Source organism: Pinus tabuliformis, chromosome 9, assembly GCF_031772625.1.
Source record: "Pinus tabuliformis cultivar Carrire ecotype Pingquan chromosome 9, CPIR1, whole genome shotgun sequence".
NCBI lineage: Eukaryota > Viridiplantae > Streptophyta > Pinopsida > Pinales > Pinaceae > Pinus > Pinus tabuliformis.
This window is the reverse complement of record NC_142307.1, coordinates 1,049,391,827-1,049,413,580: the sequence shown is the minus strand read 5'-3', so window position 1 is coordinate 1,049,413,580 and position 21,754 is coordinate 1,049,391,827. Positions and strand designations below refer to the sequence as shown.

Below are 21,754 nucleotides of genomic sequence, written 5' to 3'. Positions count from 1 at the left end.
AGTTTGTGAAGGGCTTCTCACAACCAGCAATACCCCTCACAGACCTGACCAAGAAGCAAGCATGCACATGGGCTGACAGGGCACAGATAGAATTTGAGCACCTCAAGGAGGTGATGACCAGTTGTTCGGTATTGGCACTACCTGATTCCCCTCAGCCATTCACCTTGGAGTGTGATGGATCTCCTCCTACTCTACCCCTATCATCTCCTTAGTGTCACCCATGCATGAGTGGTTAGCTCCCCACGGTTCCTTGCAGATGAAGCAAATACCTTGCCTCCTCATCTCATTCTTGTTGCATGATCCACCAAACCTGAGCAGCTCCTCCCTGGTCAACTATCTCCGAAACGGTCTAATATTCTGTTCAACCAACCTTTCGGCTAGTTCATAAGCAGCTGGTGAGACCATTTGTTCCTTTCTCCAAATGGCCAACAACTTAGTCTGTAACCTCTTGCAGATGGCATCACGGTCTCCCATAATTGAAGACAAGATGGACTACATGTGTGCTTTGATCATGTCTAAATGATATTTCTTAATGCTGAAAAAGTATTGGAACATTTGAAAAGTCAGATCATCACACTATAGATCAAACATGATTTCATAGGTTCGGAGTTTGGCCATATCTTCCAAAATCTGGAGCTTTTTCCCGAAGGTAAGACCCACAATGTTATCCAAGTTCTGAAAGGCATCTACTATCAATCTGAAAACTCTCCTCATAACATCATTGTTATAAGGAGGTATAGGTGCGGTCAACCTCATAATATTATTGAGAGAGGATGCAACTGGAAGTCTAACCCCTTCAAATAGTTCCTCCAAGAACTTGTGTTGTATGAGAGCAAATATAGTTGGTTTTAGAGCCCAAATTAGATTCTTCCCTTCCAACTTGCTCACTTTGGAAAGGAGTGCATCCAGTTCATCAAATTTGAAAAGAACTTTCCATGTGACCTTCATGTGCTTCAAATTTGTCCCAATTGCCAGGATTTTGTGTCCAATCTTTGGTTCCTTCTGCAAATCTCTTGGTTTCTCATGGTTAAGAATGGCATTGATCTCTTTTGAGAAAGGTTTGTTCGCTAGTTTCATTTTCTAATCTATATTGCAATCCATTGAGGTACGATTGTGTTGGTTTATGAGGCAATTCAAGTACTCCATTGTTCAACACCACACAATTTGTCCCCTGCCTAGCATATATGAGAATATTTTTTATGACAAAAATACAAGGTTTAGCAAGACATTTTACTGGCAGCAGATATATAACAGTTTAAACCCATCACAACTTAGCAACATGCAACCCCTCACCAAAATTTTCCAACTTTGGACCTCTGGCTATGGGCTCACAACTGTCCAAGGTCAAACTCTATTGACTTTAGTTCTCATCCAATACTAGCAAGGTAATCAGCCCTATACCTATGAATAACTCAGTCACTGCTGGCTGAAAAATGGAGTTCCTTTGATTGTCTACTTGGAATGGTTTTAAGGTTTTCTTGAGGTTTACGTGCATACAAAAATGCAACAATATAATATATATGGCATATGCAATACACTGGACATTCTCAACATTATACAGCTTGGCAAGGATATAATCACCCTGCACACTCAATTAAACTTCAACCACAAACCCTAGCTACAGTAATGAACTTAGGTGACGTCATACGCAGGTTTTGACCATCATGGATCTAAATACAAGGCAGCGACAACCTCTCTCACACAACTTAAACAGTTGAGACATCTATAATCCTCAGTCACTGGTTATAGGTTTATAACATAATAACAGTTTGCACTAATTTAGATATACCATGAACCAGAATACCAATGCGTTTACACCATCGAACTGTTCCGCTACCATAGATGAGCTTCAGCCTTCAACGCTCAAATGATCTTTGCATCCACCCGATCAATGTAGCGACCTAAAGCTACCAACAGAGCACAATCTCTTATATTTCCTTCAGCGATTAAGGCTTCACAACAGAGCAAATTGGGGTTGTTGTAGTTTTCTCAGTTTCTCGTGATGATATGCACGTAGCTGCTAGTTGTAAACCACTGCTTGGCAAATTTTATCACCCTCTCCTATATCATATAGTGGATTGAGCGTGACACCGAACTCGACTTATCTCCCTTGGCAATGCTCAGAATATCCCATAAGTGTGGTGGCAGATTCGAGTTGGTGGCCATGCAACGACCGCCTAGACGCCAATTGTCACGCCCATATCCTAGCGGTAATCTTTCAACCGTACATAGGTAGGTGCAACACCGCTACCCGATTTCTTTTCACCAATACTCTCAAGTACGGACTACGCCTATCATTCAACACTTAGATTATTTTTCAACTTTTACTAGGCATTCATATTTCTAACACAGCGGAAATACATTCATCATCATTATCATTTATAAACATATGCGCAGTGGATACAATCTTTAATGGGAGGGGCAACTCCCTGCTAAGATTCTACCCAACAATGATAATAATAATCTTTTACAAATAAATAAACAAGTATAGCCTTTGTGAAGGAACCCCAAGCTTCCTTTCCACAATTCTGTCAAAACCCAACAATTTGGCCTGCACCATTTAGCAGTGCCCAATTGTCGCTCAGGAGCGCCCACCCCTACTAGGTCAGGTCGCCCGCAGCTCGTCATTCAGACCTTCATTCAACCTATCGTTCAGATTCCTATTCAGCTCGTCGTTCAGACTCTCATTTGGCCCCATCATTCAGACTTCCACCCAGCTTAGTTGTTTAGACTTTGTTCAGCTCGCTCATTCAAACCTTCATTTAGCTCGGTTGTTCAAACTTTCGTTCAGACCTCCATTCAGCCCATTCGAACCTTCATTCGACCCGGTCATTCAAACCTTCGTTCAGCCCGTTCGAACCTCCATTCGGCCAGTCATTCAAACACTCGTTTAGCGTGTTTAGACCTCCGTTCACCCAGTCGTTCAAAATTTCATTATGCCCGTTCATACCTCCATTCAGCCCTAAAAGAATGTTAAAAGAATGTTGAATGAATTAATTCACATGGAGCAAACAGCTCAATGATAATACAAAGATATTTACAAGAATAGAAACATCAGGTTTCTATGTAGAATATAGAACAAACAGTTTCATCTAAGAAACTGCTAAAAGAATAAGAATAGAAACATCTAAAAGACTGAGCATTACTAAATAGAGATATATTCTAATACCCTCCCTTAATGCTCAATCTATTTACAACACCAATAGACCCGCGAAATTTTACAAATTTATCAGGACCAAGAGGCTTGGTAAAAATATCAGCGGGCTGCTCTGTGGTGGGAACATAGTGCAACTGAACTGAGCCGTCTTCAACCAGCTGTCGAATGTAGTGGCAGTGAGTTTCCACATGCTTTGTTCGTTCATGAAAGACAGGATTCTTGGCAAGTTTGAGCACTCCCTGATTATCACAAAACAAAGAAGTAGGCCCTGTCTGAAAAACATGCATATCTGCAAGCATACGACGAAGCCAAACTGCCTCACAGGCTGCCTTAACTGCTCCCCGATACTCTGCTTCTGTTGATGAGAGAGCCACTACCTGTTGCTTCTTACTAGTCCAAGTAACAGCTCCAGATCCTAGACTAAACACATACCCAGCTGTAGATTTACGGTCATCAACCGAACCGGCCCAGTCAGAGTCAGTGTAGCCACTGAGAATAGGAGTGGAGCTGTGAGTATATAAGAGGCCATAATCAAAAGTACCACGCACATATCGTAGCACCCGCTTTGCTGCTATCCAATGATCAGCTTTAGGAGCTGACATAAAGCGAGAAATGTAGCTTACTGCAAAACTGATGTCAGGTCTGGTAGCAGTAAGATAGATGAGACTGCCCACTAATTGCCTGAATAAAGTTTCATCCACAAGAGGAGAGGATGACTGTGCTGAAAGTTTGAGCCCTAGTTCCATAGGAGTCGTGGCCGGTTTGCAATCCTGCATTCTGAACCTTTTCACAAGATTTTTGGCATACTTGGACTGAGAAAGAAAGATCTGATTTTCAGTCTGCCACACTTCAACCCCCAGACAGTAATGAAGAAGTCCCAAGTCTGTCATCTCAAAAGTTCTGCATAGATCTTGTTTGATCCCATGGATCAAATGTGCAGAGCTACCAGTAATGATAAGATCATCCACATAGACAACTACAAACAAGATATCATCATCAGTATGCTTGATATACAGGTTTGCATCAGATGGACTCCTCTGAAAACCCTGATCTGTCAGATACTGATCAATTTTTATATACCAAGCCCGAGGAGCTTGTTTCAATCCATAGATTGCTTTAACTAACCGACACACTTTCTGTTCTTGACCAGCAACCTTGAATCCTGGAGGCTGCGTCATGTAGACTTCTTCTTGGAGATCACCATTTAGGAAAGCACTTTTTACATCCATCTGATGAACTTTCCAATTGAACTGAGCTGCTAGGGCAAGAACAAGCCTTATAGTACTCATCTTGGCTGTAGGAGCAAAAGTCTCCTCATAGTGATGCCTTCCTTCTGTGAAAATCCTCGAGCCACAAGCCGAGCTTTATACTTGTCTAAGGTTCCATCAGCTTTGTATTTGACTTTATACACCCATTTGCAGCCTATGGGTTTTTTGTCTGCAGGAAGATCAGAAAGAGTCCATGTGTGATTCTTCTGAAGACTCTGAAATTCTGCTTCCATAGCCTGTTCCCACTCAGATATACCCTTAGCCTCTGAATATGTTTGAGGCTCAAAAGTACTGTGAAGGTTAGCCATAAGAGCAAAATTGACTGTAGACTGTTGTCTGTTCTTATGCCTAGAAATTCTACCTTCAAGGAGCTCATCATCCCGGAGATCACCTATGGTTTTAGCCCACCATTTAGGCCGAAGAGAAGAAGAACCAATATCAGGATTAGAGGGACCAATATCAGGAGGAAGAGAAGCAGGCTCAAGAGCAATAGGGACAGCAAGAGGGGGATTAGCTTCTGGAGGAAGCTCAGATAGAGTAGTATCAAATCCTGATGCTACATCATCCCTCCCATCAGATGGACTAACTGGAAGAAGAACACTGTGAGGCGGATCCTCAGAGCGCTGCTCAGAAGAAGAAGACTGAAAGAATCCTTTGTCTTCATCAAATACTACATCTCGACTGAAGCTAAGTCGACCAGTGGCTATATCTATCAGCCTATAAGCCTTGTGATGATCACTGTAACCTGTCATCATGAGTTTCTGACTTTTGGAATCCAACTTAGATCGCTTAGCAGATGGAATCCAAACATATGCAACTGAGCCAAAAACTTTGAGATGACTGATCTTAGGCTTACGACCAGACCACACTTCTTCAGGAGTCTTCCCTTTAACAGCCTGAGTAGGGGATCGGTTAAGAAGGTAAACAGCAGTAAATACTGCTTCAGCCCAGAATTTGTTTGGAACACTCCGGTGTTGTAACATGGAACGAGCCATTTCAACAACCGTGCGATTGCGACGCTCGACAACACTGTTCTTCTGGGGAGTGTAAGGTGTGGTGAATTGACGTTTGATGCCATGAATATCACAGAAGTTGGCAAAAGCTGAGGAACAAAATTCCCCCCCATTGTCGGTCCTAAGGGTCATGATATTACAACCAGATTCGTTTTCAACTAAAGTTTTAAACTTCTGAAAGGTACTAAGAGCATCAGATTTATTTTTTAAAAAATACACCCACATCTTTCGACTGAAGTCATCTACAATAAGTAAAAAGTATTTGCAAGCAGTTATAGAAGCTGTATTCATAGGACCACAAATATCAGCATGAAGTAACTGAAGTACCTGGGATGCGCGCCAAGATTCTCCATTTTTGAATGACGACCGATGTTGCTTTCCCGCTTGACAGGCGCTGCATACCCCCAACTGCTGAGTCTGAATATCAGGTAATCCTGACACAAGTCCCTCCCGAGAGAGCTGAGAGAGATACTGCATATTGAGATGCCCATATCGCTGATGCCATAGAGTACTGATGGGAGAGACACGAGCTGCTAGTGCCACTTCTGGAAAGTCACCGGTGTCAAGTAGCCTGTATAGACCATGGTCCTCGAGGCCAGTAGCAACTGTTAGACTGGTCTCCTTGTCAATGATGGAACACTTGTGTGCACTGAACACAACATCAAGCTGAGGAGAATTCCTCATAATCTGACTGACAGAGAGCAGATTAATCTCCATACCAGGAACATAGTATACATTTAGAAATATGAGCGTGCGTCCACCAGACTGAATTTGAACTGTACCCCTGCCAGCAACAGTGTACTTTTCACCTCCACCAAATACAACTGAATCACTGAAAGGTGAAAAGTCAATAAACCAGTCACGCCTGTGAGAGAAGTGGCGTGATGCACCAGAATCAATGTACCATGCAGAGGAAGGAACATGTTCTGAAGACCTTTTAGCCATAAAGGCGTAAAAGGCAGAATTTGTCTGCTCGGAATGTTCTGCAACATTCGCTGTCTGATGTGACCCTCCCTGTTTCTTTTGTTCAGAAGCAATCCTCTGCCTGCAATCTTTCTTCATGTGACCGAACCTGTGACAGTAATTACACTGTACACTTTTCTTCCTGTTAGGATCAAAAGACTGAGATGATCCTTTCTGCTGAAAAGACTGAGAGGACTGATATTTTGCAGCAAATGCATTTTCCAAGGGCACTGATGAAGTACCACTACCAAACTGCTGTTTCCACCTATCTTGCTGCAGAAGTTTGGTACATAAATCTGAAAACTTCAGATCAACATTTGTGGTTGTAATGTTGAGTGTTTCAATGAAGTGTTCATAAGATTTTGGTAGACTCTTCAGAGTAATGACTACCATATCTTCTTCCTCCATGGTCCGACCAATGGCTTCGAGCTGATCTCGAATGTCTTTAATTTTGTTGAGATGTTCCTGTAAAGACATATGTTCATCCATCATGATGGAGAACAACTGATTTTTGAGAAAAAAAGCTCTGCTTTTATCAGATGTCTCATGCAATTCTTTCAACTGTTGCCAGATTTCAGCAGCTGTCTTGCCAGAAGGGATCTGTGGTAACTGATCATCAGCGACAAAGAGCTTGAGAAGCATAACAGCCTCTCGATTTCGATCATCAAATTTATCTTGATCGGTCCCGGTTGTACCTGGACGAAGCTCTTTTCCCAAAATGAGTTGATCAAGACGCCTGTACTCAAAAATGGTCAACAGTCTTTGTTTCCAAATGTTATAGTTGCTGCCATTAAAGCGTTGATTTCCTTCTAACATCAGTTTGGTAAGTGTGGCCATTTTCACAAAGAAACTACAGAAGTATGACACACAAGAACAATGTAGCTGACTGTTTATCCTGGTGTAAATTAAAGAACAGACTTTGTCCTGCTAAAAACAATTTTACCCAGCAAAGATATCTCTCCAGTCTAAATCAATGATAATACTGCTAGCACAAAATATATATTTCTGAGAATTTAGTTTCCCACAGGAGCATGCAAGATTACCACACGTGTATAGCTTTGTAAAGAAGGCTGACAGGATACCAAAAAAAAAATCCGCTGATAAAAATTCCGGCAACCAGAACTGCTGATAAAAAATCCGGCAAACACCACGGATTGGTAACGCTGATAAATTAAATACCAATATCTAACCACGTTGGCCCACGTGAGTTATCACACCTTCACGTTACGTCTCAACTGAAAAACGACTCAGCGGGTTTCAACTGCCACAGGATTCACCGGAATATATATATGGACCACGGGTTAACTGCCACGGGTTATCACATACGGGCCGGAAATATATATGGACCACGGGTTATCACAGGTTTCAACTGCCATGGGATTCAACGGAATATATATGGACCACGGGTTATCACATACGGGTTATCACAGGTTTCAACTGCCACGGGATTCAACGGAATATATATGGACCACGGTTTTTTTTTCAAAAATTCAGCTGCTACGGGTTATCAAATACGGGCCGGAAATATAATCACGGGTTTCAGAACTATATAATCACCACAGGTTTCGACTGCAAAAATTATAATCACAGGTTTCGGAAATGGGCCGGAAATATAATCACGGGTTTCGGAACTATATAATCACCACGGGTTTCGACTGCAAAAATTATAATCACGGGTTTCGGAAATATAAATAACCACGGGTTTTTTTTTTTTAAATACGGGTTTCAGAAATATATATCCACGCCAACATATATCTTCATAGATTTCAAATGAGTATCCACAGGCTTCAAATATAAATCCTCGGGCTTCAGAAAGAATATCCACGAGTTTTTTTAAAAAATACACGCGTATCCACGGGTTTGACAGTCTTGAAAATAAAATCACGAATTTGCCCGCAGATAGAATTTTCAAACCACGAGTCTGACTTTCAAAAACACAAGTGAGTTTTGAGAGAAAACACCTGGATCATGAATGCTGAGAAATTCCTCGTTGTGGTCGAGTAGCTGCCAGGTGAAGAAGAAGATAGCCGGATCCACGATTCCCAGCAAAACTGGCCAGTAAAAAAAATCCCGCTCCCACGAAAATAGTCACCGCCACAAAGTTATTTCTTTAATAAAATGATCATGCAAGAGAAGAATCCATTTCTGTATCGAGATGGACGACTGTAAGCTTTTATCACAGCGAGCAAAGCCGAGGCTAAGACTCAGTGAAGGCTGCCTGGCTTACAGAGGGCTCGACCTTAGAAAGGACTCAAGAGATTTCGATGTAAAAAGAATTACTGTTCAAGAAAAAATCTCTTAACCTTGCTCTGATACCATAAAAGAATGTTAAAAGAATGTTGAATGAATTAATTCACATGGAGCAAACAGCTCAATGATAATACAAAGATATTTACAAGAATAGAAACATCAGGTTTCTATGTAGAATATAGAACAAACAGTTTCATCTAAGAAACTGCTAAAAGAATAAGAATAGAAACATCTAAAAGACTGAGCATTACTAAATAGAGATATATTCTAATAAGCCCATCGTTTAAACTATCGTTCAGCCCGTTCAAACATTCGTTCACCCGATCGTTCAGGCTTTCGTTCAGCCTGTTCAGACCTCTGTTCGGCCCATCGTTCAAACTGTCGTTCAGACCTCCGTTCGCCCGGTCGTTCAGACTTCTTCCTTAGCTCGGTCCTACAGTCTAGAGCCGCCTACACCTCGCCCTACTTCGTTTGCCCAAACTTAAGCTCGTCCACCATCACTTAGACTTCGCCCTTAGATGTTTGAAACTTCAATGCTTGCTTTTCCTCCACCCATGCGTCCTCCATATATATGTTTCCGACATGGGTATAACGTGGGTCAACCTACCCAGGCCGACCTCTCAACTCGGCCAACCATGCCCCAACTTCACATCGGCTCGCCCATGTCGTCGCCCCGCCGGGTCCATTTACCTAACCATGCACTGTATAAGCTCACCACCGCAAATCTCCATACTTAGCCAAATTTTATCTTCTTCAATTTTTCGACTCTTCGTTAGCTCGTCACAACTCGTGTCCTGGGCGCCTTTAACCAATTGCCCAACTCTTCGCATGCCAATTTGTCCCATCGTCGCAACCGACTCACCCGCTCAATGACTTGTGGCACACCAACTCGTCGCACGCCAACTCGTCGCATTTAACCGAGGGTGTGTCGTCCCACCTCCTCGCACATCACCCGCACGACTTGTGGGCGTGACATACTCCCCCACTCTAAATGGTTGTCGTCCTCGACAACTCCATCATACAACATCGCAAAGTGTCGCTAGCTCCAACATCCAAAATATCCATGTTGCCCACCTCTGCTCTACCATCGCACGAACCATCAAGGCTCATGCCTCCATGAATAGGAAAGTCTCCTCAATCCATGATCATCAACCACCCCCGTCACAACTCCACATGCTGCCTCACCGTGGAAGGCTTGTCTCTCCAACTCAAGCTACGTGCTATCACTGCAACATATCTCGTGTCGACTCCATCATGTATCGTCAGCATGTGAACCGCTGCCATGATACTCCAACCCAACTCTAACACATCTCAGTACACTGACGTCCCCCATGACTCGAACTAGTCGAGTGATCAGTCCAATTGTCATGCTCAAACCATGAGAATACACCTCCTCATGCTATCATTGATCGTTTCTCTCAGCATCTTGTCACAACATCAACTTGATCAAGAATCCATCCCATCTGCATCAAAATGTAAGTAAGCCATGCCCAGGTCCATGGAGTAGTCTCCATCTCATCTGCAACACGCTACCCATAGTTATAAACCAATCAGCCACCATGTATCAAAAGTGGTTAAGTCTCGGCTCAACCCATGCCCAAGTGTTGCCACCAAGGCATCATCATCTCTGCAACTCCATCAACTCCAAAGTGTCTCGTCTCGATCATTCCCATCAAGTCACTTGCTCAAACACACCCATAAATATGCTCAAAAGTATGCACTCCATACTGCATCAAAGTCACTAACCTCAGTTCCTCAATGCATCAGATCCTCTAATCCCACTATAATATGAGGCCTCCCATGGCTGCAACAATCTCATGTCATCATGAGCTCCATGAATCATCTCCATCCAACATCTCAGCAAGCATACATGTCTCGGCCTCAAAGGTCACTGCAAGATGCCTCAGCTCTCCATGTAGTAGGAATTCTCTCATAGTCTGCTCACAAATCCAACTAGTCCATGGCCTTGTTGTACAAGAGTGCACAACATCTCCATCGGCTCATAAGTAAAATGTCTCCATGTCGCATCAACAAATCCATCCGCACAACATCACTGCCTTGGCACTCCTCATTGGATACTCATACGTGACATCTCTACAAGTGCTCCTGCATAATGTCCATGCATAAGACTGCCATGCTCCATCTATCCAACTCGATGTCCATGACTCAAGTTGCCCATGTTGTCCAACTAAGTAGACCCATCACAACATTGGTCATCTCATCCTAGTTCTCAATCAGGTTTAGTGCCCTCGGTCACTCAAACCATATATATCATCAAGTCATATCATGTCACATAGGTCCCTTCCATCATCGCTCTCCCACTAAAGGTCTAACAAGAGTACCTCTTGGTCTCGCCATGAAAAAGTCCACCCAAGTATCATCAAAACTCAAGTGTGTGCCCTTTTCCAATCAATCCATGTGTCATGTCGGGCGCTTAGCCAATTCTCCATATGGCTAAGCATGACCCATCCTCCGCAACGATCATCACATTCCTCCCTTGTCACGGGAATTTGCACCTTCTACCATAAGGTCACAAACAGCGCCAACAAGCTTTGCAACAATCAATGGTCCTTGCTTCTCCATACAAGGTTTCACCGTAGACATCCATGGTAAGGTTGTCCATCATATTGGCAAAGTGACTTTGCCCTTCACTACATATGGCCCATCCTCCAAAAGCTTTAATGAAACACAAGTAATAATAGGAATACTTACTTCATCATGAGGCTCCTCCATGTGAGTGTCCTCATCCATCAATGTCTGCAAAATGCACGATCCTGGTCCAACTTGAGCAATTTCAAGTTCCTCCTCCATCATTGTCATATCTGCAACATCCTCATACATCACGACTTCCTCTTCTTCATCATCGCAATCTGCAGCTACATCCTGCTCCATTGCCCAACCAAGTCGAAGAAGTTCGTCTTCAACATTCCTTTCCAAGACTTCAAGTTCATCTCGAATCTGTGGGTTCTCTTCTTTCATCTGCTTCAACCTGTATAAGGTCAGCAAGAGCCTCCCTTGGCATTCTTCCCAACTTGCCATGTCTTGTCATTCAGCTTGGCCCAAGCACAATGCTTCACCCCTGCTAAACCTGTCACGAAGTGTAGTACTTCTTCTTCAAATCTTCAACAAAGCTCGTGAAATCCGGAGCTCTGATACCAACTGTCACGAAGTCCAGTTGTATCACTTTCCTTCACACAGCAGTAAGCTCTGATACCAACTACCATACCCCTATCCTAGTGGTAGTTTTTCAACCACACATAGGCAGGTGCGGCACCGCTACCCGATTTCTTTTCACCAATACTCTCAAGTACGAACTACGCCTAACATTCAACACTTAGATTATTTTTCAACTTTTACTAAGCATTCATCTTTTTAACACAATGGAAATACATTCATCATCATTATCATTTATAAACATATGCACAGCTTATACAATCTTTAATGGGAGGGGCAACTCCCTGGTAAGAGTCTACCCAACAATGATAATAATAATATTTTACAAATAAATATACAAGTATAGCCTTTGTGAAGGAACCCCAAGCTTCCTTTCCAAAATTTTATCAAAGCCCAACAATTCGGCCTGCACCGTTCAACAATGCCCAACTTTTGTTCAGGAGCGCCCACCCCTATCGAGTCGGGTCGCCCGCAGCTCGTTCAGCGCGTCGTTTAGACCTTCCTTCGGCCTGTTATTCAAACTCTTGTTCGGCTCATCGTTCAAGCTCCCGTTCGGCCCCGTCGTTCAGACTTCCGCCCAACTCAGTCGTTCAAACTTACATTCAGCTCGGTCGTTCAGATCTTCGTTCAACTTGGTCATTCAAACTTTCGTTTGGTCGTTCAGACCTCCGTTCAACCCGTTCAACTTCAAAACTTCGTTCGGCCCGCCTGTTCAGACTTCCGTTCAGCCCATTCGAACCTCCATAAGGCCGGTCGTTCAGACGCTCGTTCAGCCTGTTCAGACCTCCGTTCACCCGATCGTTCAGACTTTCGTTCTACCTGTTCAGACCTCCATTCGGCCCGTCGTTCGAACTATCATTCAGCCCGTTCAGACATTTGTTCACCCAGTCATTCAGACTTTCATTCAGCCCGTTCAGACCTCCGTTCGGCCTGTCGTTTGAACTGTTGTTCAGCTCGTTCAGACCTCCATTCGCCCGATCGTTCAGACTTCCTCAGCTCGGTGCTACGGTCTAGAGCTGCCTGCACCTCGCCCTACTTCGTTTGCCCAAACTTAAGCTCGTCCACCATCACTTAGACTTCGCCCTTAGATGTTTTAACCTTCAATGCTTGCTTTTCCTCCACCCATGCATCCTCCATATATATGTTTTCACCATGCATATAATGTGGGTCGACCTACCCAAGCCGACCTCTCAACTTGGCCAACCATGCCCCAACTTCACGTCGGCTCACCCATGTCGTCGCCCCGTCGGGTCCACTTACCCAACCGTGCACTGTATAAGCTCACCATCACAAATCTCCATACTTAGCCAAATTTTGTATTCTGGTTTTTTGACTCTTCGTTGGCTCATCGCAACTCTTGTCTCGGGCGCCTTTAACCGACCGCCCAACTCGTCGCACGCCAACTTGTCCCATCGTCGCAACCTTTCGTCGCACCAACTCGCTCGCTCACTGACTTGTCGCACACCAACTTGTCGCACGCCAACATGTCGTGTTTAACCGAGGACGCGTCGCTCCACCTCGTTGCACATCGCCCGCACGACTCGTGGGCGTGACACCTATGGACAACTTCACACAGTTTTGTGACTAACAATAAAAATTTCACTCTCGATGCAAGCACATGAACCCGGCGGGTCAATCTAGTACTTACGACTCAGCCACAGTTGTTAATGTGTCATGTGGATCAGCTTTTCGATGTAGATGCGGATGTTTCTACGTGAAATCAAGATGCGGATCGACCGGAATTATGCATCATCACCTCCTCTTTTCTCAAATCAACTCCTGTTAGACCGTTGTCTCACACAATCTCTTGTGCCACCGTGGTCTCCACCATTTGATTCGATGGCCAATCGTGACTTGCGATGCTCCCTAATTGGTCCTTTGATTCATGGCTAAGTATCAATTCCATTTTTTACAAGTTGATTCCTCATTCAAATCACCCCAATTGATAGCCATTGACATGATTCCACTCCTGATCAATGCGACCTTGGCAGTCTGATCAACAACGTGAACTTAGTGTGGCTTTAATACTAGTTCTCGATCTAGCGCTACGTCGGTACCACTTAATAGACCTTCTCTAATGCTTGAACTCATCCCCCCAAAATGGTGGTCGGGTTGAACTTTAACTGTGGCGCTGACCCTTCAGCAATCGCGAGAATCATGACTGGCCACTCAGTTTGATTTTGGCACCAACATGAATGCAAATTCGGCTCCCAAATGGATGTCGACTATCACAAAATTGTAAGTGTCTCCTGCAATGATAATTCGGCCAAGAGGGATTTCGATTCCTTGGATCAGCGATCCGCTTGGCCAAACAATTGCAACTTTCAATACAATTGATTCTCGTTCTGCATGCAAGCCACTACAGATAACTCAAACAATTTAACGTCCACCAACATTTCCCCAATCCGAGAGATTTTGAAATGGCGGTCCACAAGTGGCTTCTTCAAAACAAAAGAAATTGTAGTCGACTCCTTCAACGACAATCACAATGACTCAGACAATATTCTGCCCTTAAATAATCTGCCTAACTCTGTTGGCCTTAGAATAATTTTTGTAGCCCCACTTAAAAATAATTGCCACAATTTTTGATTAAAAATCACACGCTACTTTTGGGTGGCTCACTTGTCAATTCGTCGAACTTTTATTGTGCCTACCACAGTTTGTCTAAAATTTGTCTAGCCCCTTTAGTAAATTCTTATTTTGTTGTCAGCTCTGGGTTTTCGACTTCTCCAACAAATCCTCTAACAATAATAGTTGCAACTGAAAACTCGCAGGCTGAGCCAAGATCGATGCTCTGATACCATTGTAATATCCTTAATGGAAATTTTGACAGTAGATACCAGAAATGAACTTGAACAGCAAAATAATCATAAATAGGCACAACTAACCAATGGATACACAAATAGATGCCAATAAAATCACTGAGTCATTTTATTAATCCACTAAAAATAGTACATCAACATGAAGGAATAGTGGAACCTGAGTTTGTCAAGCAAGCGGAGCAAAACCCAGAAAAATATCTCTAACCCAACTGATGAATGACTGGCAATGATGTAGATGGCCCGGTGAAAAGATTGTTGCAAACCCGCTACTGCAAAACTGCTCTCTCCAAAACTCCAACTAAGCACTATGAGATTGCTAAGTGAAATCTCCTCAAGAGTGTTGGGTTTTCGTCCAACACCCACTAGCACACTCGAGGGTTTCTGTCCTTGGGCTATCAATGAAGTAGTCCAATAAAGTAGAGAATCGGGTTCTCAACTTCTTATACAAGAAAAAATATCAAATCTAAGATGTCCTCTAATGGCCTCCTCCTCCTCCTCTTATAGATTTGATGGACCCCTCTAGAAGCTCCTATTTTATTATTATTTTAATCATTGGGCACATTTTCCTCACCGTACTCTCTCTAACCGCTTAAAGTCACTTCTCAGCATCCCATCCTGTAGATCTTCTCGTTCCAGTTCCAACAAGCTATTACACTAAGGTGTTCCATCAATTAATCTTCCCAGAATGCAACCTCGAGCATAATTAATTAAGTTAAGACCCATAATAATGCAATTTTTGAAAGTTGTCGGAATGCAACAGAACAGAAGGCAAACTGTGCAGGTGATGGAATATGCCAAGTGAATGTTATCATATCCTGTAAAAACTCCTCAAAACACTCTCGGAACCCCTGATAACATAAACCTGCTCCCATGATCTGGCCATCCCATGCCCTGGAAATCTACCCTGGCTGTACTATAGACGAAAATAAAAAAGGGTATATGACAGCAGCTAATTTCTTCACCTGGGCTTTGTTAGCTTGCCTTGGGCAAGCCTAGGTGCATACGTTCTGAGCTTCTATTGTACCCCTTTTTATCATAATAAAATGGCTCAGTATTGCGCAGTTTTTGGTGCATTTCCTGGTGTTTAATTTGTGTGCAAATTTTGTGTGTGTTTTTGCTATGTATGGTTTGTTTATCGCTGTTAATCTTCCTTAGGGATATTACACTATACCCGATTTAACAATGATGTAAACTAACATTTATGTGATATTAATTATAATGTAGGCAATGCATCCACATCATGGTCACATCGAGGAGAGTTGTAGTAACAAGTAAATTGCATATACATCTCATTGTTACATCATATTTATCCTAAGGACCTAATGACAACTTTATATGTCACTAGAGAACAAAATAGACTATGAAAAAAAAAAAAAATGTTGTGGAAAATTTCAGGATGGTCAGTCATACAAGGCCATGGATTGGTAAAGAAACACAGCAAATACCAACAACATTAAAAGTCTACATGCATTGCAGAGATACTGCCTAGAACATGAGCAGACGTGAAAAAATAGGGAGCACCATCTACATTAGTGTGTTTGAAGCTAAACCTTAAGAACCTCACAAAATAGCAAAACCTGAGTAGAGTCTGAAGAGCTACCAATTCTTTTTGGTACAGATTGTAGACAAGAGAGGCAGAAATTGCAAGTGCTTGATGATTCCAACGCGACAGAATAGGGGCAAACAAAGATTCATCCTTTATCACTATTTCCTTGACATCCTCCGCAAGAAATATAAGAGGATGTTTGGATTCTATTTCCATCTTTATGTTCACTGCATTTAATGCCTGCCAGCAAACAAAGGGCTGATACATTTCAAATAGTGTATCTAGGATTGGCGGTCCCTTATAAAAGCACCTCCAAGGCACATTAGAAAAACAGAAGCAGAAATTTCACACAAGTGCTTACTCGTTCATATGCGAGCTGAATAGATGAGCATATATAATCCTTGGCCTGCTTTGCAACAGCTGTCATTTCTGCTGTACCAAATCCTTTAATATTCTGCAAATTAGTGGGTAGATTAGGTTAAATCATACCTTCTGTTACTTCTGCATCTGACCCAAACAGGCTGATTTTGAACGTGTACACTAATAAGTCTTCCATCAGTGATAAAATTTAACTACCAAACAACATCCCTTGTAGTCATTCAAATTACTGGGACAATATAAAGATGTCAACATGCCACTTTAATAAAAAAAATAGAGAGCTTATCAGACATAAAATGAAATCTAATGCGTTTTCAATCACTGAGATTCATGAATTGGGGGATTTTCAATTATTCTCACCAGTGCTGGTGCTCAGGACAACTGCAAATAAAGCTAAACAAAAAACATTAACATGAACATGAGACTCTCAAAAGAATGAGACATGTATACCACAGATTGATCTGCCTCATCTGCTATGAGCTTGCTTGTAATCATTGCAACAGTAACAAGTGACTCCATCTTGTCTAAATCCTGTACACACATAGGAGCAATAGTGTGCCTATTAGGATTCTTTGCTTCAGTTATACAGACAAAATCTTCAAAATAAAAATACATTTAGTTGCAATTTTCAAACTTGCACAAGCAAAATAAAAATATCATAATTACTTAGATCAGCTTGTAACAGTTCCAGTGGAAAAAAAGACCTCTATTTTGTTTATACTCTATTAAAGCATGAAAACTATAACTATCACGGTTCCAATGCTTTGTTTCACTGAGTAGGAATTTCTGCTATTTTATTCCATGCAAGATTCACATCAGAAGAATAATTGTTAACATTAAAACTATTATTAGTTACACAATGGAAAATAATGTGTTTTTTTTCATGCTTTTTGTTCACAGAACAGCATCCCCATTGTTCACAACCCTGGGGTTATCCCGGCATATATAATATAAAGAATAAGATAATTAACAAAAGCATGAAAAACAAATAGAACAATAACACCAAAACCAGGCCAAACTGTAACACGTCGCCTCCCATAATCCTGGAATCATGTCACTAACTTTCATATATTAACCAACACAAATAAATTTAGACTCTCTAATATATATTATGGATGCCAAAATAATGGTGTTTGCAATCACTTAATGCCTTTGGGCTGAATTGTAAGTTCATGTGGGATGCCCTTCACGAAAATTAAGAACCCAATGTTACAGCGCAACTGCTAATAGAAAGAAATTGATTTTGAATCCACAAGTTGCTGACATGGTGTTTAAAATTACAAACAATTCTTCTGATAAAGGAAAAAGGAACCAGTTTAGAGTTAAAGACGATGTTGCACTAGTCTCCAGAAAGCAAGGCTGGGAGGTAGAGGGTACAGGTCTGGGGATTGCCAGAAGTTCCTCGCCGAATTTCAATGGAATGGCAAAAAGAAGAAAAAAAATAATCTCCAAAAAAATCCAAAAGATTTTCAAATCCCAGAAGGCATTTGAGGAATTTTAAAAATTAAACATGATTTGACCATCCACAATTCCACAAACATCGAGAAGTAAAACTAAAAACTAAAATCGAAGCACTACAAATACATAATCAAAAATGGCAAAATGAACAAGATAGTATACATACTAATATAGTCCAAAGTGGCAAACTGCCCATAATATACGTTCAGTGATATACATTTTTAATTATGAATTTCTCCCTCACGAAATGCTTGAAGAATTTTATTTTATTGTTCCAGGTAGCAGGTGGATTGCTTCACTGCAAGCCCAAGTTTTCCCAAAAGATGATGAACTACTCTATTGTAGGTATGCTTAAAATGATGGCCACAACCATTTCACAGTCATTCATCATTTCTATTATTGAAGTTGTCACATCCTCTAGCAAGCATTTGTGTGCAACATTGTTAATTTTAGATAACAATGGTATGTTCTATGTTTAAAAGCAATTTACTTCAATTTTTCTTATTAGCCCAATATCAATATCCAGATTAGCAATCACATTAACGTGACAGTAAATACAGATAGAACATAAATAAAAACAGTAGAAGACAAGCCAAGACAAGACACAAGATGTGGCACATGCCAGGGACAAACCCCAATGTGGGGAACCCTTTGATCAATTCTTCTTATTATTCTTCAAAAGTTCAGCAGAGAGAGAGTACAATATACAAAATTCACTTCCCAATCACAATCAAATCTGTCCAGTGAAACTGCAGTCAACAGGATGCTCTAACCAGAAACTCAACGCTGGTCAAATCAGCAGAATTACACCTCCAAATCAACTCGGTCAAACCATAGTTTTAAAAACCGGCCACAAAAACCGGTAACCGATCTAACCGGCCGGTTAGAGGCCTGGCCGGTCCAAACCGGCCCAAAAAACCCGGTTAGCTACCTCATGTGCCCAAAATCTGGCCCTAACCGGTCAAAACTGGCCGGTTTAGGGCGGAACCGGCCGGTTTGTAGCAAACCGGCCGCCGATTAATGACAAAAAGCGCAGCGGTTTTGTGGTTTAGGGGTTTTGGGGGGAGGGAAAGGTATTTTCCCTCCAAAAACACCCTCACACTTGCTATAAGAGATCTCTCTCACTCTCATTTGTCTCACACAACTGATTTGGAGTGTTTGTGAGTGTTTGTGAGTTTGTTTGTGAGCTTGGAGAGTGTGGAGTTTTTGCTGAAGTAGTCATCTTGGAGTTGGAGTTGGAGCTATTTTGGAGATAGTGTGTAGCTGTCAGTGGAGTTGCCATCTTCAAGAGGAGGCTAAGGGAGCTAATTTGCATTTCCAGGTAAGGATTTGCACTTGATAATTCCTCATTTGAGTCTGCTGTCCATGAATTTTTTTTTAATGTGTTATACTTATAAACTTCTCACTTCTATGATCTATCATGTATGCTATAAACTCTCTAGCTCTATGCTATCAAATTTTGTAGCTTGAGCCTTGCATGTGCATTTGTTTTTCTACATTTATCTTCGGTTTTCCATTTTGCTTAGCTGCAATTTTTTTTTAAACGGCAGATTTCTTTGCAAATTGTTATTATTTCAAGCAAACATGGCTCCAAAAGGAAAGGACAGTGTATGGGTTCATTGTGATGTAATTGATGGAAAAATGATATGCAAATTATGCCATAAATCTATTGGAGGTGGGGGTATTCTTAGGTTGAAACAACACTTGGCTGGGGTAAGAGGCCAAGTAAAGCCATGTGATGCACCAAAAGAACTGTTAGGTCCTATTAGGGCAGAATACATTGCCAAGCTTGGAAAATTTTATGAGGATAAGGCTAGGGAGAAGGCCATCCAAGATGAAATTGCAAGGAAGAGGGAATTAATAGAAGCCATGAAAGAGAGTGGGTATGATGATTATGAGATTCAAGACTCCACTTCTATCCCTTCCACCAATGACCCCTTTCACTATGTTCATCCTTCTGTTGCAGTTGGCCAACCATCAAAAGGAACAAAGAGACCAAACATCCAAAGTTATTTCTCATCTTCTGCCAACATTGCCTCTTCTAAATCTAATCCCACTTCCTCCCAGCCAAGTTCTCAACCCACTTTGGATCAACATTGGAAAAAACAATGCAAAGAAACTTCTCACCAATACATTGCTAGATGGTGGTATGATTCAGATATCCCATTTAATGTTGCTCGCTCACCTTATTACCAAGCTATGTGGGACTCTGTTATAGCTGCAGGAAAGGGCTTCAAAGGCCCTAGTATGCATGACTTGAGGGGAGCTCTTTTGCAAAAAGAGATATCTTCCATTGATGAGTATTTGGTTGAGTTTAAAGAGTCATGGCTCAAAACAGGTTGTTCCATTATGTCAGATGGATGGACCGATGGAAAGAACCGCACTATCATTAATTTCCTTGTTTCTTGCCCTCAAGGAACCATGTTTTTGAAATCAGTTGATGCATCTGATAGGGTAAAGGATGCAAGCCTTCTATTTGAGCTTTTGGATAACATTATTCAGGAAGTTGGGGAGCAGCATGTTGTACAGGTCATCACTGATAATGCCTCAAACTATGTTCTTGCTGGAAAGATGCTTGAGGCCAAATATAAGACCATATTTTGGACTCCATGTGCTGCACATTGCATAGACCTCATGCTTGAGGATATAGGCAAGGTGGAGTGGGTAAAAAACATTGTAGAGCATGCCAAGTGCATTACAAAATACATTTACAACCACTCATGGGTATTGAGCCTAATGAGGAAACACACTGGAGGCAAAGAGCTTGTTAGGCCTGCAATTACGAGATTTGCAACTCACTTCCTCACGTTGCAATGTCTCAATGGTCAACATAAAAACTTGCAGAAAATGTTTTCCTCTGAAGAATGGTCTGAATCTCGGTGGGCTCGTAGACCAGATGGAAAAGACACCAAAAAGAAAGTGTTAGACACTTATTTTTGGAAAAGGTCTGTAGAGCTTGTGAAAATTACCGAGCCCCTTGTTAAGGTGCTAAGGTTGGTGGATGAGGAAAGATTGGCCATGGGCTACACTTATGAAGCTATGGATCAGGCAAAGGAGCAGATACGGGCAGCTTATAAGGACAGGTTAGCTAAATATGGCCGTATATGGGAGATCATTGATAACAGATGGAACAATCAACTCCATCGTCCTATACATGCAGCCGGGTATTTTTTGAACCCAAGGTATCACTATAAAAATCGGCTAGGAGATCAGCATGATGGGGAGGTCAGAGCTGGATTGATTGATTGCTTGGAGCGCATGGTCCCTAACCATGTAGACCAGTTGGAAATACATAGACAGCTTACTATTTTCAATATGGCAAGTGGTACTTTTGGCAAAAACTTGGCAAAGATGGCAAGAGATGTGGACCAACCAAGTAAGCAATTCCAATTTCCATTTTGTTTTTCATTTCAAGTTAAAATTGTTTACGTTCTTTACAATTCAAATTATAAACTAAGTTACTAATTATTGTCTTTTTCTTTGCAGCACATTGGTGGGAGTCATTTGGTGGCCAGTGTCCTCAATTGCAAAGGTTTGCAATTAGAGTCCTCAGTCAAACTTGCAGTGCTTCAGGTTGTGAGCGCAATTGGTCTGTTTCTGAGCGCATACACACGAAGAAGAGAAACCGTTTGGAACAAAAACGGTTAAATGATCTTGTTTTTGTGCAATACAACCTTCGACTGAGGAGGAACCAAATGATGAGCAAATCACCTGATCTAGATCCC

The 21,754-nt window shown here is 41.9% G+C and overlaps 1 protein-coding gene across 2 annotated transcripts in view; it reads right to left on the bottom strand.

The window, feature by feature from the left end:
• The window catches only part of LOC149152298 (protein unc-13 homolog), a 535,466-nt gene that overhangs the window by 266,544 nt on the left and 247,168 nt on the right, over positions 1 to 21,754 (bottom strand). For both annotated transcript variants that reach the window (XM_089438315.1, XM_089438316.1), the window contains 3 exons: positions 17,022 to 17,102; positions 16,555 to 16,647; positions 16,248 to 16,433 (listed from right to left, as the gene is read on the bottom strand). In XM_089438315.1, the coding sequence (XP_089294441.1) occupies positions 16,248 to 16,433; positions 16,555 to 16,647; positions 17,022 to 17,102 (360 nt within the window). The remainder of the gene's footprint in view (positions 1 to 16,247; positions 16,434 to 16,554; positions 16,648 to 17,021; positions 17,103 to 21,754) is intronic.